Genomic DNA, 17,958 nt, shown 5'->3' on the forward strand with positions numbered 1-17,958 from the left:
GCCCAGATCCTGGCTCACTATCCCACATGATATGGGCATGCCCGAAAGCTGAAGTGTACTGGAGAGAGATAATCAATCATATCAAAGAAATCACGGGCCTCTCCATTCCGTGGGATCCCGGAGTCATTCTCCTGGGCGACACAGGTGGGGGTGAATTCCCAGTCTCAGGCCACATCCCCAGGCTGTGTATGCATCTACTTCTAGCAGCAAAAATAGCAATGGCCCGGGTGTGGAGGGATAAAGAAGGCCCCTCAGTGGCCCTTTGATGGGCAAAATGTTGGGACATAGCGGTCGCTGAAAAAATCACGGCGATCCGTATGGGCTTCCTAAATAGAACCATAAACATATGGGACCCGTTTATGGACTATGCAGTCAAATTCCCGGCCCTCACCAGGAGGCTGCCGTTGACCAGATGGCTCCAGGGCAGCCCGCTCTACTGAACCACAACCCTAAGCCATAGCCACCCTTTATGCCGCAACCAGTATATCCCACCTGGCATCCAAGGACAAGATGGACCATGGACAATGATGCTTCTCACAGCATTTGGGCCCCCCGCACACTGGTCTCCCCAACAGTCACTGCTGCTTTAACAGATTATTGAATGCTGCATTATAACTGCTGTTATGATCAATGTAATGCTCTTTAAAAATGCCAATAAAATATTATGAAAAAAAAAAAAGAAATTGAATCATGGCCGATAAACCTCTGGAAAATGTGTGGGGCTAATCCGCACACATTTTCCTATGCTCACCTCACGACATACACATTGTGTACTCTGGGTGGACACAGCTTACAAGCACAGTCCTCCGTGTCATATTTAGTTGGGATCTGACAGGTGGAGTACACAATGCATCTCAGACGGGGGAGGGCCAAAACCTTCCTCCTGCCATGGCCAGCCTAATTGACTATCTGCCTGGTCCGTTTGTTTACCCTCTGCAGATGGTGGCAGCAATTAACATAATTAACATACTAATAGTTTACTTCAAACAGGCCCACATGGGGCCTGGCTGCTAGAGGTTAACAAAGGACAGAAAAACCCCAACAACCTTTGATATGCATGTCAACCTGAAGCCAGCTCCCACCTCTCAGTATCAATGGCAGTGACCTGTCATGTCTGGGACAGCTGTTTACAGTTGTCATCCCTTCAGCAGGACCCCATTCAGAAGGTACGAGAATGTGGTTTGGCGGCCAACGAAAGTCTGGTCTCCCCGCAGCTTCAAGGGAGACCTGCTGCTTTAATCATGAACCACAGAGAGCTCAATTAACCCGAGAGACCCTTTGATCCACAAGAGACAGGAAGATGGGTGGGACATAGTATTACATGTTTTCACCCCTTTACCTTTTCTGTTGTAAAGCACTTTGGCTTTGACCTCATGCATCCAGGAGATTGTTGGTGGAGACCCAGGATTGGTTCATTAAGGTAGGCTTAGCCTACACCAATCACTGTAGCCCATTTGGCTTTAAAAGAGGGTTGTGCCACTCTTTTGGGCAGATCATCTGAAGACTTTGCAAGGAGTCACAAGAAGAACTTATTTGGACCCTGGCTGAAGGTACAGTCTGCCTTACAGCTTGTCAGTGAAGGAAGGCCAGGATTTCCAAAGAGGGAAGCAAGATCGTTCCCCTAAACATCTCCCTGGGAACAGAGGGAGATATTGAATCCAGAGGACCCCCCAGCAGCTCCAGAACCGGTACACAGCCAGCACACAGTGTGCCCTGGTAGGCTCTGCAAGCAATCTTCCAAGGTGGGAAATGCTAGAGAGTCTCTGAACCAAAACCAGAACAATGCTGATTCCTGCAACACACTCCTCAGTTTTGGGGCCGTCCGCCTTAAAGGACGACACGAGCCCAGTGAAGAAGCTAGGAGGAGTGCCTCGACAAGCATCAACCAGCATCCCCCTTCAAGGACATTTCCGAGCCAGTGCAGCTGCAACCGACTGCAATGCTGACTGTTGTCATGCCGCAGTTGCTAATTTTGTCCAAGACCTCAACCAGTGCTTCAGACCCAGCAACCAGCACTGAGACAACGATTCATGGACCACTGTGTAGGCCAGCCTGCAGCTGTCCATCCAGCCTCGCTTGCCGAACTGTCTGCCGCCTGATACCCGCAGCTGTTTCCCGTCTTCAACTCTGTCGCAGGAGCTATAAAGCGTCCTGAAACCGACTTTACCCTGTCAAGCACCAAGAACATCTACAAGCATAAGGTACATTGTGGTTCTGTCCCCCTTGTCCTTCTGCGAAGGCCGCTAGTGACATTTTACTACCCTTTGCTCTTTCTGCTGAAACCAGGTATCCTTGAACTATTGAGATTAATTACTTTACCGACTACACTCCTGTCAGTATCCAGAGTGCATCCCCTTTGCTTCTTGAAACTGTCCTCTGCATTTCTTGAAAGGGTGGGCTGTATTTTGTAGTGTGCTACAACTGTCTGTTGTGATGATGATAAAGTAGATATTTGTATACAACCTTTACTGGACACTCCCTTTTATCGTTGGGTAATAATTGTTTGTTCGCTGTGTTGCAACTAACCAACGATCCACAACCTCGCGGAGATAAGCCTGCCATTCTGTCTACGCTACCAAAATTGGACAAGGTGGTTTATAATGTGCTTGTGTTTCCGATCTGTTCGGATCCCTTCTGGTTTACTAGAGGTGTGGGGCTGATTCATGGTTTAGAAACCGATATGCATCCCTGGACCACTGGTGCCCCCGGAAATTGATTCATCACACAGGGAGCTTGATTTTAAGAGCAGGTTGCCAGCAAATAAATGTTTGGGCCTTTTGGAGATCTTTTTAAAGCCTTGGCGAAAGCTTTTGAAATGGGGAGAAGAGAAGAGGCGGGTGTGGACTAGTTATATATTCAGTCACATTATCACCCTGCCCACACCAGTAGCGCTCTCCAAGGTTTCCACACCAATCACCTAGAGTGCATAGGCGTAATTTTAGGGGGCGGCCAAGGGTGGTTGCCCCGGCAACGTCTGTGGCACACCGTTTTGTCCCCCTCATTTGGCAGGGACCCCTTTCCTTTAGATGTCATGTCCCCTCCACCCCCCAACATTTCCAGCAAAGTCACTCCACTGCTAGAGTGGGCAGACCACCCTCATTAGTGTGGCAATGCCCAGAGTGGGCTCCTACTCTCTAGGATGTAGGCTTTAATGGGTGTCGTGTTACAAACTCCTTTTTACGAGACTATGGGTTTTTTTTCCTTGGGAGCTCAATTCGTCAGTGTGTCTGCTTTTTGCATCGGTAATATTCTGGGAGGGTGTGGGGGAGGGGTGAACAGAAGGAAGTAGTGCAAACCCGGATGATTCAATATGACATGCTGCCCAGTTGCGCACTGATGAGCCCACGTTGTGGTGGAAATAAATGTCAGCTGGAAGAAATGCAGATGTTGCTTTCCTTGCATGGGACTGAAATCCATTTCCATTAGTGTTAGATTTGATAATCTGGAGACCCAGGTGATTTAAATGTTTTTATATCTAAGCACGCTTGCAGATTTATTTCCCTTGACTTTGGCGAAGGTATTATTCTGGGGACGCACCACGAGAAAGGCGCTTTCACCTTCTGGTCTTATGCCATCGGCCTCCCTCTGCCCAGCAGCGCCATCCTGAGCTGGAAGTTCTGCCATGTCCTGCACAAGGTCCTGCGCGACGGGCACCCAAACGTAAGTGGACGGGTTTCTGCACCCAGGAAGCACGCTTGTGAGGGTGCTGCAAACCTTACTTGTATTCTCACATTTTTTTTACCGATTCCTTGGGAAGGCCGAATGTTGCACATTTTACATTTAATGTTACGTTTTCAATTTAAAGCATCATTGTACCAACTACATGTAACTGTACACAATAGGGTAAATTAAACCTTCTCGTTTCATTAAAAGTTTACCATTCTTTTTCATATAATGTATTGAATTTGTATAGGCAAAAGCGCTTTGCTTGGTAAGAATTGTAGGCTGTTTACTCGGGGTTCAAGTCGAGGGTACACGCGGGGGGGGGGGGGGACTGCGTCCCCCCACTTTTTTCAAGAGGGTGGGCGGAGTCCCCCTAGGTATAGGTATTTTAGAGGTTGTGTGTAAAATCAGAACTTTTGACTGTCTTCTTTGAATGTATGCCGACCTGGGGATTTAAACCGCAGTCACCAGGTTCACAGGCCAGGCACTTCACCACTGCACCATATAACCTGATGAAAAGTGCAGTACAACTAAAGTGGACATGACGTATTTCAGGACTGCATGTTCCAGAAGTTTAAAACATACACACCTTTTAACATTTTCAAACACAATTAGGAGAAAATGTCCTCTCTTCGTTTTTGATGGGTATTGATTTGATCAAAGGCAAATGGCATTCTTCTTGTGCAATTTGTATGGTTATGGAAAGCCAATTGAATGTAATGTGCATATGCCACCTTGATATGCAGATTTCTGGTGAAGTCACACCCCACAACGTATGTAAGAGTCCACCCACTTTATTTTAGGACTTGACCCCTGTTTACAATGCCGTATAGTAAAAATGGGCATCTGGTAAAGGTCGCTTCGATGACATAGTGCCAGTTCCCTGCCCCTAGCCTCAGACGAACGAGCAAAATAACCAGTCTACTTGGCAATGGTGTGTCTAGTGTGATTTACACAAAAAATGTATTTCCGATTCCTCCAACTCAACAATGTGCGGAACCACATAAGAGGTCCAATCTGCAGCTCTCAAGATAGACTACCTCTCCCATGTTCCCTCACCATTGACTATGCTGGCTAGGACTGATGGACTGGTAGTCTAACACATCTGGAGAGCCAAAGGTTGCAGACCCCTGCAAGATGATATGCATTGAAAGTAGCAACTGAAATGGGATTCACAAGACATGTACTTGTGGGACATAACTCCTCAGAGAAACCATGCCTGGCTCTCTTTGAAGGGCACGTGTAAATGTCCCAACAATCTGCAATACCAGTCACAACTTGCTATCAACTTGAAAACAACATTTTGTAAAATGTCTTGAAGGTTGGCATGCCTTCCACAAAGTTTTCCATGATAGCCTGTACCAGTCCGCTAAGGAGGCGTGCACTGCAAGGGGGTGTCCCACAGAGTACAATGAAACATCAAGCTCAAAGATGTGTTACAGTAAAGTAATGTAGACCAGATTGGTTAATTGTTTTGAGAGTTTTTCTCCAGCTTTGGCACACCTCCCTGTCTTTCCACTCGCTCTCTCGTCTTTACTCAAGCCTCTGCACCTGGCCAGGCGTTGGGGTTCTGCAACGGTACCCACAATAAATCAGTTTTCTCGGTATCTTCTTCCTCTTTGATTACTTTCTCTGGGGGTTTCGCTCTGTGTCCAAGATTACAGTAGTCCTCTGGACTTCTTTCTCAGTTTCAGATCAAGTGGGGTCAGAACTTGGCCAGAATGCAGCAGCTGAAATTATCTTTCCGAGACTGAAATCGCTCCCTCTCGGGGTACAGTCGGGCGATGTTCTTTGTCCTGTGACACTTTCCAATTGTTCTCCCAGGTTGCTTTGTCTCAATCATTCTCCAACTCTGCTCTTACTCTCCCAGAAATTAGGGGTTCCATGTTTAGTCTCTTGTTTCCATGACACTTCGGAAGTAGTCTGTCTCCCAAAAGGCAGCCTTTCAATTACTTCCCTTCTGGTACTGGACTCCACCTCATTGTCAGAGTTCAGCATTTCAATTTTTCTTCAATTTCTGTGTTCTCTCGGGATTGGTTTCGGCATCTCAGTACGCAGTGCCAAAAATACTTGCCTCTTGTGCCGGGATCTCTTGCTTTCCAGTATTCAGTGTTTGTGTCCATTCTTAATTCTGTAACAGTTTGAAATTGACTTTCTCCCATAATGCAGTGTTTCTGGTTCTTGGTTCTTTCTCTCCTTTGGTAACCACACTCCACTCCTTGGGGTTTCTCTTGCTTGCTGTTAATCTGTTTTCCTGTCTCTTGTTGCTCTGTTCTCCGCATGCTCTCCTAGTGTGGAGCTCATATCTCTGGTACAAACCACCCGCACCCCGCCCGGCGTAGTCATCTCCTTCATACAGGGACGGACTGGGGCATGAAATCCTTCGAGGCACCAATACAAAAAAGTGGGCCCCAATCACATATTGCAATTAGTTACTATCAAAAATAGACCATTTGAGTACTATCCAAGGGGTGATTTCGACGACATATGTTGCATATAATGCATTTGAAAACATATTTGCTTAGTAACATTGCTTAAAATGAGTGTAGTAACTTGTGAAACTGGACCACTCTGGCCATAAAAGTGGTACATTTTGTAAAAAGAAAAATAACGGGCCCATCCTAAACTCATAGCCTGGCACTTTGGGCTCTGCCCTATTGCCCTGTAGGCCAGGCTGAGCATGCCCTCATGTTTTTCTCGTTTACGAGTTCCTCTTCGGTTAGTGCTCTCATCTCCCTCAAGTGTCAAATTTGCGAGTGCCCTTGTCTGATCCGCTCCATCAGCCTCATCGATGCTTGCGTCAGTGCCCTTGTTGGCTCCGCTCCCTCAGCCTCATCGATGACTTGGTCAGTGACCTTGTCGTCTCTGCTCCCTCAGCCTCATCGATGCTTGCGCGAGTGCCCTTATTGGCTCCGCTTGTCATGATCTCTGCTTCCAAAAGATCAGGACTTGCCCGACTCCCTTGGAAGCAGACCCATAACCCCGGTTCCGAGTGCCAGCCAGTCCCAATTGGGACCTTTTGGACCCTGTCCTGGCGCCAGTGGCACCAGGCTCATAAAGATGCCCAGTCCCAGCGCTGGAAGCGCCGGGCTCATAATGCTTGGATGGATTTACCTGCAGCAGACCATGCTGCTTACTTACCTGCCAGTTGAACCCCTGATCCTCTTCTGTTTGGGACTACTTTTCCTGTTGGGTGGGGCAGGAGCCACTCCCTAGGTTCAGAACACTGGAACTCTTCTGGAAAGCAGGAACTCTTTTCTTACCTAGGCGTGGCTGTGGAAGGAGACACCTAAGCACTACAGGAGGCTATTTAAACCACACCCGATGGACGAATCTTGCTTTGCGTTATTCTGCATTCTCTGCAGCAGAACGCTCATCGTGTCTTCTGCTTCTGATCCTGGGCCTAAGGGAACAAAGGCTTACCATCCTGGAATCCAGTCTTCAGCAGCACCTGTAAAGACAAAGAAAGAACAGGTTAGCACTACGGTCTTCAGTGGCAGCGCATCTCTTACCTGGTCCATCGGCTGTTACCAACACCTCGCGCTGCATTCCGGCATCTGAAAGACAAAGGCTTACCTACTCTTCGCATGCTCCGGAGGTCTTCGCACTGCATTCCGGCATCTGAAAGACAAAAGCTTACCAGCTCTTCGCACGCTCCGGAGGCCTTCGGCGCTGCATCCCGCATCTGAAAGACAAAAGAAGGTGCGTTTAAAGACATTGGGCAACTGTATTACTCACGTGCCATTACTCCTTCCCACGCCGAATCCAGTGGGTATTCCAGCACCTTTCAGCTTCTCTAAAGCTCCGAACTTGTACCTGCAAGATAAAAGGGACAGTTAGTGCGCATCGTGAAGCAGGCTTCAAGCGCTTACTTACGTGCTTCCAGGCGCTTCTATCCCTCACGCGGGTTCGATCCTCAACTCTCATCAGCCCGCCATCCGCCATCGCCGGAACCCTGCAAAACAAGAGATATCATTACAAAAGACTTTTAAGACATTTGAAGTGCCCAGAACTTACCGTTAGTGCAGTTAACGACGGACAGCAGTCCTCTGAGGCCAAGAGGCCTGCACCCTTATCCAGTGAAGAAACTGGTTACGGCACCCTGCCCCGAGGCAGATGGAGAGCTCGGCGTTCGCTTACCTAAGGTGAGGGTGTTAACCTTTGGGGTTCTACAGGAGAAGAGAAAGGGAAGAGGAGAGAGGCACCCAATAACCCCAGTTCATTAATCCCATATTTTCTATCTGCGGACATCTTACTCTTCGAGTCAGACATACAGTGCACAGAGGTCCAGCCCAAAGAGCCAACCGTGTGTTACACATCACCTTTGAAGATACGGCATTCACCCAGTCAAGACCGGCACCTCTGCGGGAATCAGGTGAGCGTTACACCGCTTCCTCAGCCTCATCAATGCTTGCGTGAGTGCCCTTGTCGGCTCCGCTCCCTCAGCCTCATCGATGCTTGCGTCAGTGCCCTTGTTGGCTCCGCTCCCTCAGCCTCATCGATGCTTGCGTCAGTGGCATTGTCGGCTCCGCTCCCTCAGCCTCATTGATGCTTGCGTCAGTGCCCTTGTTGGCTCCGCTCCCTCAGCCTCATCGATGCTTGCGTCAGTGGCATTGTCGGCTCCACTCCCTCAGCCTCATCGATGGTTGCGTCAGTGCCCTTGTCGGCTCCGCTCCCTCAGCCTCATCAATGCTTGTGTCAGTGCCCTTGTCGGCGTATTGTTTCTCTTGATTGGCCATTTTCTGCACCCCGGGGTCTTTCGAGCCTGGAACCTCTCGCACGCGCATCTTGCTCCATGCTTGCATCTCCACGCTGTGCCCCTGTCACCCGTGTTGACCCTCTCGTATCTTATGCTCTATTGCTGTCTCAGCACCAGACATTCACCAGCTTTTCGTCCTGTGGTTGCCCTCTCCTCTGCGTATTACTGCTCTGCTCCCAATCTCTGGCCACCGTTCAGCCGCTGGATCTCCGGGGACTCTGCCTCCATCCAGCGCACAGGACTCTTCTGTAGGCTTCCTAGGGATGATCCCAACCAGAGAAAGGACATTAGAACGTTTCCTTAGGTTCTGATCTTTCTTTCCCCAGCATAACTCCCCACTCCCATTAGCTAGCCTTTGGACACTTCATCACTGACCTGAACAACAGACGAATGTTGGCTTGGCCGGTGTTTGCATGCACCGGACTTTGAGCAAAAGCGGAGACCTACACCAGTCAGTCCTAAAAGGGCTGCTCATCCAGTAAGTGTTTTTGTGTCATGTTTTGTGTTCTAATCATGCATTTTTAAGTCTATGAAATTCTGTTGAAAATTAGCAAGGTGAGCGTTGAACCAAAATGTCCTGTTCATGAGAAAAGTTGGAACAGAACAGGGGTCTCTTGGTTCTTTTTATGCTAGTCGTAAATGAGCCCTCCCCCTCCACACACCATGGAAGGGGGACCATGGGAAAGCAGTGACTTGCAGAGCCTTCATGTGTGTCTCTCTTTCTCTTAGGTCTTGCAGGACTGCCAGCGGCATAGAAGCAACGTGCGGGAGATCGGGGACCTGTGGGTAAGTGCCTGGCCGTCGTCTCTTGGTCTGTCCCAGATCCTAGGAGTGAGGAGTCCCACATCACTGATCAGGGAGGCGGGAAACTACATGCACCTCTGATGTTAGTACTGGCTGGTCGGGCATCCCCTGCTAGCATAGAGAAGGCGACTGGGGAAGGGTTGCAAGGGATGTGCACCCCACACCTGCATTCTACAACCTACTCTCCCCAATCTCATTGGCCAGAAACGAGCGGCACAGCCCTGGCAGGGGACTTCCGTGCCTTGTACCGCCTCCCAGGAGGAACACTAATGCCATCTTTGCCAGTCCAGTAATGTGTAAAGTGGTCACATGCGTGAGCCTAGGGGATGGGAGTGGCGCGATCCCGGGGGGCCTGCGACTGCCGCCTGGTCTCTGCTGCAGGCTCAGAAGCCGTCCATCCCATTCCTAGCCTGAAGAATGGGGGGGGGTGAGGTCCCTACGATAGCCTGCGATCACACAAGAGAAATGTCAGAGAGGGGGTCTGAGGAGGGAGGGATGGAGTAATGGAGACAACCCCCACCCCTCTTGGGCCAGTTCATCTCTGCTCGGAGGCGCCGGCGACCATTAGGAACCCGAAGCCTTCTAAAGATACAGCCGACCAGAAGTCACAAAGCAACTTTTCCAGATAGCGGTCCCCCATTTTCTAACGTGGGTGTCAGCAAAGCAATTTGGACCACCTGCTGAAAGTGTTGCTTGCCAGAGCCCTGCCCAGTCACTGCACTCACACAGCTGGCATAGATCTCCACCTTACGCGACCTTGCCCGATCTACATCGGGCACAGCAGCGGGCGTTTTATAATCACTAGTAAGGAGTTGGAGTGCAGTGTAGAGTGAAGTGGGGAGCGATTGGATGGGTGGTGGAGGGGAGTACGCGTAGAGAGGAGCTTGAGATGAGGGGTGGAGGAGAGAAGCTAAGAGCATGGAGTGAGAATGGATTATAGGAGGAGGCGAAAAGGCTAGAAAATGGCGGAGGCAAGGCGCTGAGGTGATGCAAGGGGGAGTCCACAGGAAAAGAGAACGGAGCAGGAGAGAAGAAAGCTTTTGCTTCTGTATGCGATAGGTTCCTGTGTAATGGTTGCTCCGGAGCCATGCGCATTGCATGGATAGTCTAGGTGTTCTGCTCTGATGTGGTTCTCAAGCTGCAAGAAGCCGACATCATTAAAACGAGCCAATGATTCCCCAGGCAGCATTCATGCAAATACTGTGCAAGCAAGTTTGGACACCTCTCCAAGCTTTGTGCGGGATTGGAGTCTCACATATGGATTATCCCGACGTCATGTACCCGAAGGCCTAAACATCACATGTCTTGATTTCATTAATGCAGGCTACTGCTCTGTATATCCCATGCCTTGATATCTGCTTTAGTTGTATTGACTTAGAACCAAAGTGATTGCTGAATTGTGTTCACTCTTTTACTAATGCTTCGATAGGAGGTTCCAGCTCTGGTGTCTGCACAGCTGCCCTTTTACTTTTGCTCCAATCCCCGAGTGTAGAAGGTCCAAGGCTTGTGCTTTCTCTAGTGGTTAGGGTGCCCCTGCTTCATATGCTGTGTGCATGTATTGATTAGCACAGACAGCCATCTAGGACTGCTGGCATAGGGCTTCCGGTATGTTGCTACTTGCCAAAGAAATCTATGTGTACGTATGGGCACCCTCCAGGGGACTTTCCACCTCACTAGATCTGGCCCTTTTACTGAATCTGCTGCTGTGAGGCAATAGGTCTTCCTTTCTTGGACACGATATCTATACAAGATATCTATACAATATACAATAGTTAGTTAAATCGTCCAGTTTCCTGCCTGGGATCAGCTTTTGTGATCTTATTGTTTTATAACCACTAGGATTCTAGGATTCAGCTCACAGGAGTGTTCCCATGCGTTTCTGAATCTGTGTTGAGTAGCAAGCTTCACGACAGTGTGATTTGCATTGCCATTTGTTTTGGGTCAATTTTGGAATATGCAATATGGGCCTTAGCTATTACTTATTAGTGTTGATCCAGAGGCAAACAAATGGGATTTACTCAACAGGGTCAAAAAAGAACTAATGAAGGTAGAACGTGTTTGTAGAATTCGGCTCTCAGCCCGTTAGATTTGGGTACCTTTCCATTTTACTATTTGGAACTACCTCATCAACTTCTTTCTCTTTGATCAGAGTATATGGTTTAAGGTAATCTAATTTTATTTATACATTTATAGCAGCGCGTCAAGCCTCCGGGCAGCAGGACGCTAGTTACAATGGTCGGAAGGAGGAGTGAGTTCAGTGTCAAGAGATGTTCCATAGTTTTATGTTTCACGGGCCCCTTTCTATGTCTTGTTTATGCAGTGTGATATTGTACCAGAAATAATGCAATCGAATATTCTGACAATTTGTTTTTGTTCATATACTTACAGCCGAATGGCTTTGCATGTACAACATTTATATACAAGACATTTAACACATACAATCTCTTCATAGTCGAATTAAACTACATCGTTACTGAGCAGGTGAATACTCCGGGTGTGATACAGTTTGTTAGACGAGTTGCTTTACATTGCTACCAACATTATCTAACAGATGTATCTTGAGCGAGGCTAGTGAGCAGTCTAATGGGAGGAAACCCTCAAGCTATCATAGATGCATCAGGTCAAACACAGTGAAATAGAATACATTAAATACATCACATGGTTAAAATATAAAACACAGAGAAAACTTAAAACTAGTATTAAACCAAGATGGATCATCAATATAGGCTGGTGACCCATGTCCAATAACATTTGACAAGATAAAAGATCAGATTATGATCACACCCTTTCATATACTCAGACCACAGTAGCTGGTTGCAGTCACCATTCGTCCCACTACGATGGGAGTTTAAATAACTCCTTCATAAATGACATCGGCTTTCACAGTTAATTAACAAGTGTTAAATTGTTTCAAGGACATTATTGCCACACAGCCGACAGTATCTGTTTTCTCGTGGGATTCCGGATCCTGCTCCTCGAGTGATCAAAGCATTACTAGAGTTAACTTTGAGTCTCGTGTACTGCCTAGCAATCGTACTGTTTGGATAAGCAGTTGAATAGGATGCCTTGCTGCTAACGTCAACTATATAGTCACAAAACGCAGTAGCATTACTTCCAGAATACAGGTTGGTAAGCTGTTGATCTTTACGAAGACATTTTATTTTTAGTTTAATACGCGACTTTATCGTATAAACCTGTCCATTCGGGGCAAGAACAAGACATCCTTCTGTCCATTTCGCGTGAATAGAAAGCAGCAAACCAAGCATCCCAAGTGCCATAAAATGGCCACTTTATGAAATGTATCTAGAAACGTCCCCATAATGGTATTTTTCCTTAGTTTTTTTACAGCTTATCACAAAACATGATCATCTTAACTGTTGAAACGGTAATAAAATCACCAAACTCGCATTCGAAATATAGAAGTGAGTTGGGGCGCAACATGACAGCTTCTGACAATGCTGCATATATTTCTTTATGGCTGCCAGCTTTAGTATTTGTGTCATTTATCTGCTTGGCTAGTCTTTTTTTTTTTCATTGCTTGCCCTGCTGGGAGGAGCTGCAGCGCTTGCCTGTGATGAAAGGACTACTGCCCTGCAGGAGTACAGGGAGGAATAGTGGTTTCTAAACTCTTACTCCGCCCCACACTACTACTAAAACTAGGCCTGATTTCAATTATAAAGGTGAAATGGGCAGACTACAATGTTCAAGCGCCTTTGGCTCTTCAAGGTAGCATGGGCGAGGGAAAGCTATACTCTCCAAGGGTGGGGCAGCATGGAGGCAGCATCCAAAACAGCAATAGCTACGGTAAGTACCAAGATGGGTGAAATGTGCAATGAAGGCTCTATAAAAATAAGGTTTTAATTAAACTAAAGGACTGACAAACTATCACAAACACTAACAATCAACCCCTCCAATGAGGTGCTCAGGAATGCAGACTTTGGGAGAAAAGGACACTCTGGGATTGAAGAACGGGGGTCTGCAGGTAAATAGTCTTGTAGAAAAGACTTTCTATCCTCCTCCTCACCCTCTTTCCCCGGGTGAGGAGGAGGATAGAAAGATGGTAGGGTAATCTTCTGAGTGATATGGAATTCAGAAACCACCTTTGGGAGGAAATTGGGCTTCACTTGCAGGACAACTTTGTCTTTGTGAAAGATAGTGTGAGGGGGTTTACAAGAAAGAGCTTGTAATTCGCTCACCCTTCTAGCAGATGTAAGTGCTATTAATAAAACAGTTTTAAGGGTAAGGAATCTTAACGAACAAGAATGGAGTGGTTCGAAAGGTGTGCCCATCAGGAAAGTTAGGACTAAGTTTAAATCCCATAGGGGAACTTGGAATGGTCTTGGGGGATAAACATTGGTTAACCCCTTAAGAAATTGTATTACCAAGGGTAACTTGAAAAAGGATGGTTCTTCCGCAGTGCGCTTAAAGATGGATAGCGCTGCGAGATAGCCCTTAATGGTGCCAACTTGAAGGCCTGAATTTGCCAAATATAGTAGGAAGGACAAAACCATTGGTGTACCACATGAAAAAGGGTCGATATTCTGTTCTCTACACCAGCTGCAAAATCCGTTCCAACGGCAGCGGTATAAAGACTTTGTTGCTGGCCTCCTTGCCGAAAGCAACACCTCCATAACATCATCAGGGAGGTCCCAATCCTTGTACCTCAGCCTTTCAGAAGCCAAGCGTGAAGGTTGAGGGTTTTGATATCTGGATGGAGAACCTGACCTCCCTTCTGTGAGAGTAGGTTCTCTCTGAGTGGAAGTCGAATTGGAGGGCAGATGGACAAGTCTAGAAGGTCCGGGTACCACGTTCTCCTGGCCCAATCCGGGGCAATTCGGATCATGGTTCTCCGGAATCTTCTCAACCTCCTGATCATTTCCTCGAGCAGAACAGATCGCATTTCCTGTTGAGGCTGGTGGCGAACAGATCTACCTGAGGGGTTCCCCAAAGGGCGAAGATCTCTTGAAGGACTTCCTGAGCTAGCTCCCACTCGTGGGAGACTGTGCTCTGCCTGCTCAGAGCGTCCGCTGTCAAGTTCTTCTCTCCGGCTAGGTGAACTGCCGATAGAGAGATTCCTTCTTGGATTGCCCAAAACCAGAGCTGCATCGCCTCTCTGCACAGGGGTAGTGATCCTACGCCTCCTCTTTTGTTGAGGTAATGCATGGCCACCGTGTTGTCCGTCATTATCAGGACGTTTTTCCCTTGTACAGCCGGCAGGAACGCCTTCAGCGCAAGTCTGATGGCTCTCGGCTCTAACAGGTTGATATGTAGTCTGGACTCCGATGGAGACCAACGACCGCTGATGGTCAAGTCTTTGGCGTGGGCTCCCCACCCCGTGAGTGAGGCATCCGTGACTACTGTTATCTCCGGCCAGGGTTGCCAAAACTGTTCTCCTTTCAGAATGTTCTCCTGACAGGCCCACCACTGAAGGTCTCGAGCTACTCTTTCGGGAACCTGAAGAAGATCTGTCATTCTCCCTGAGAATTGTGACCGCTGAGTCCTCAGTGCCCACTGGAGGGATCTCATTCTCAGGCGAGCCTCTGGCACTAGGAAAATGCAGGATGCCATGAGGCCTAGCAACCTCAAAAAGTCGAAGGCTGGGAGACGTTGGGCATGTTGGAACTTGGTAACCATCTGTAGAATATCTTGAGCCCTCACCTCTGGTGGCGAGGCTTTTCCCAGGGAAGTGTCCAGGATCGCTCCTATGAACTGGAGTCTCTGCGATGGTATCATTTGTGACTTCTTTAAATTGAGGGAGAAGCCCAGTCTGTGAAGGGAGTGGCACACGTGATTTAGCTGGATCTGAGCTTGTTCCGAAGAAACAGCCTTGATCAACCAATCGTCCAGGTAGGGGTAGACGTGAATCCCTTCCCTCCTTAGACTTGTTGCCACTACCGACATTAACTTGGTGAAGACCCTCGGGGCGGAGGTCAGCCCAAATGGCAGCACTCAAAATTGATAGTGAGAGTTGCCAATTGCGAACCTCAGGTATTTCCTGTGTTTGAGATGGATAGGCACATGGAAATAAGCGTCCTGAAGGTCCAGAGATACCAACCAGTCCTGGAACTGAAGGGCCTGGAGGATCTGAGAAAGAGTGACCATCTTGAATTTGTCTTTCCTGAGGAATTTGTTCAATTCTCGCAAGTCCAAGATGGGTCTCAGTCCTCCGTCTTTCTTCGGAATGAGAAAGTAAGGGGAGTACCAGCCCTTGTTCCTCTCCGCTACAGGTACCGGTTCTATGGCACCTTTCTCTAGCAGGTCTAAAATTTCCTGCAAGAGGAGCGGATCTGGAGCTTTCTGAGAGCTGATCCCCGGTGGATGACTCTGAGGTATACGTAGGAAAGGTAGGCAGTAACCTTGGGCAACTGTTTCCAATGCCCAAGCATCTGACGTGATAGCCTGCCATACCGCCAGATGTTGAGTCAACCTGCCTCCTACAGGTGTCCTGTGAGGGAAGTCCTCAGAGTGGTTTTGGGGTGGCTGATGCAGATGCCGATGGTAAAGAGGCACCTGCTGTTGCTGCAGCTTTTGAATATCTACCTCGTCCACCTCGGGTAGTTCTTCTTTGTCCCCTTTGAGCCGGTCGTCCTCTACCTCTTCCGAATGCGGAGTAGAAGCGAAAGGACTTGCCCCTCGCAGAGGTTCCTGTGGGACGAAAAGGTGTCTGACGGATTGCAGCTCCTAGGGATTTTGCTGCTGCTTTTGAAGTTTGCAGTTTCTCTAAACTGTCATCCGCCTTTTTCCCGAACAAAGAAGAGCCATCGAATGGCATGTTCAAGAGCCTGGCTTGCACATCTGGGGCAAAACCAGACTTTCTCAACCAAGCGAATCTCCTGGTTGTTGTACTTGCCGCCATTGCTCTGCGGATACTGTCAGCCGAATCAATGGCCGTCTGGAGGGATTCGCACATAGCGTCTTTACCGTCCTGTATAATATTCAGGAACGCATCCCTTTCTTCTCCCTCCGGGATGCAGTCAGCCGCTGTAGAAGCACACTCCCAAAGTGTATGGCTGAATCTAGCAAGGGTGCAAGTAGCATTAACAGATTTTAACGCCATGCTACATGCCGAAAAGACTTTCTTTGCCATAGCATCATATTTTTTATCGTCCCTGTCCTGTGGGACGGTAGGATAAGCCGTCTTGACATCGGTAGAGGATGCTGCCTGTACCACCAGACTTTCTGGGGATGGGTGTTTAGACAAAAACTCCGGGTCTGTAGAGGATACCCTGTACTTTGTAGACAGTTTTTTATTTACTGCTGGTACGACATCTGGGGTTTCCCAGTTTGTCATGATCTTCCTCTGAAGAGCTTTATGAAAAGGCACCACAGGATCCTCCTGTGGGCCTTTGTCAAGAATATCCGTGAGGTCATCTTGTTGGAAAGATTGTGAAGGTGCAGACCACCCCATAAACTCTGTGATCCTGGCCATTAAGGCTCTATAGGGGGTTTCAGCATGTTCCCCCGGGTCTGGCCTAGCAAACTCCATCTCAGGGGACGTGTCTAACCCACTTGCCTCATGTAAGGAATCATGAAGATCCTTTAACCTGCGTTCTTCAGAGGAAAATTCCTCTCTAATTGGGGTTACAGGTCCCCGCAACTCAAATGTGTCTTCCTGTTCAGACAATTCACCCTCTTCCAGTATTGAGGACATAGTTCTCAATTGTTCTGAACTCATAAAGGGTGTAAACCCCATTTCCAAGGCAGAGGGTGCCGAACTTGTCATAATCGGCCTCGAAAACGTCGATGTCGTCGATGCCGACGTCGAAGGCTTCGAGCGTGGCGTCGAAAACAAATGCGGAGGCCTCGAAGACCTCGACAGAATTGGGATTCTACTCGACAATCTCGAAGCCATCGACGTCGAGGACCTGGGGATAGACACTGGGTGTGTCGTAACTGTGACTTTTCTTGGCGTCGACACCAGTGTCGAAGCTGGCGTCGAGTCGACAGACTCGTGTGTCGAAGGTCCCTTCGACGTCGAAGACATCGACCTCGACGGAACTTTCGTCGACGGCGTCGACGGAACCTTCGAGGAAGGTTTGGAGGTCATAGTCCTGCTCGAGGGTTCGTGACGCGCTCGAGAGGTTCCCTTCGCCGGGTACTGCGACTCGCGGCGTTTTTGACCTTCGGGTCTTTCGACCAGAGCATCGCTCTCGGCAGTCTTCGAGGGGGTCGAGGCCGCTTTCTTGAAGACGCTCATCATATTTTTGCGGAATTCCTCCCATTCAGCCCGGGAACTATGTTTCGTGGGGCACGGGATTCTCTTTGGCGAAACAGAGGAAGAGGAAGACGGAGAAGGGGATCTTCGACGTCTCCTCTTTGAGTGCTTCGATCTCGAGGAGTGATGAGACCCACTCCGAGATCTGGAGCGCGAATGGTGACGAGGAGACGAATATCTCGACTTCGTCGACGAAGAAGAAGCTTTAAAAGTCTTACCTTTCTCCAGCTTCCCCCTACGCTCCTTCAGGGCCTTAGCTGTCATGGACATACAGTCCTCGCACTCCGAACAATGGTGTTCAGCTCCCAAACACCACAGACAAACTCTGTGAGGGTCAGTCAGCGACATCTTTTTCCCACAATCTCTGCATTTTTTGAAGCCGGATCGAGGAGTTGTCGGTTCCGACGAAGAAGCCATCGAGTACGGATCGGATAACTCGAGGTAAATAGGTTTAACCTGACAAAACTGAGCAACGGTATTCCGAGGCACTGAGTACGTGCGGAAAAACAGAACTGAG

General features: G+C 48.4%; 1 protein-coding gene across 1 annotated transcript in view; it reads left to right on the plus strand.

The window, feature by feature from the left end:
* Positions 1-17,958, plus strand: part of HIP1R (huntingtin interacting protein 1 related) — a 541,423-nt gene that overhangs the window by 218,089 nt on the left and 305,376 nt on the right. Inside the window, exons 3-4 of the mRNA XM_069619635.1 lie at positions 3,518-3,660; positions 9,152-9,208. Coding sequence (XP_069475736.1) covers positions 3,518-3,660; positions 9,152-9,208 — 200 coding nt within the window. The remainder of the gene's footprint in view (positions 1-3,517; positions 3,661-9,151; positions 9,209-17,958) is intronic.

The sequence above is a fragment of the Ambystoma mexicanum genome, chromosome 10 (genome assembly GCF_040938575.1).
Source record: "Ambystoma mexicanum isolate Mex_15411 chromosome 10, UKY_AmexF1_1, whole genome shotgun sequence".
NCBI lineage: Eukaryota > Metazoa > Chordata > Amphibia > Caudata > Ambystomatidae > Ambystoma > Ambystoma mexicanum.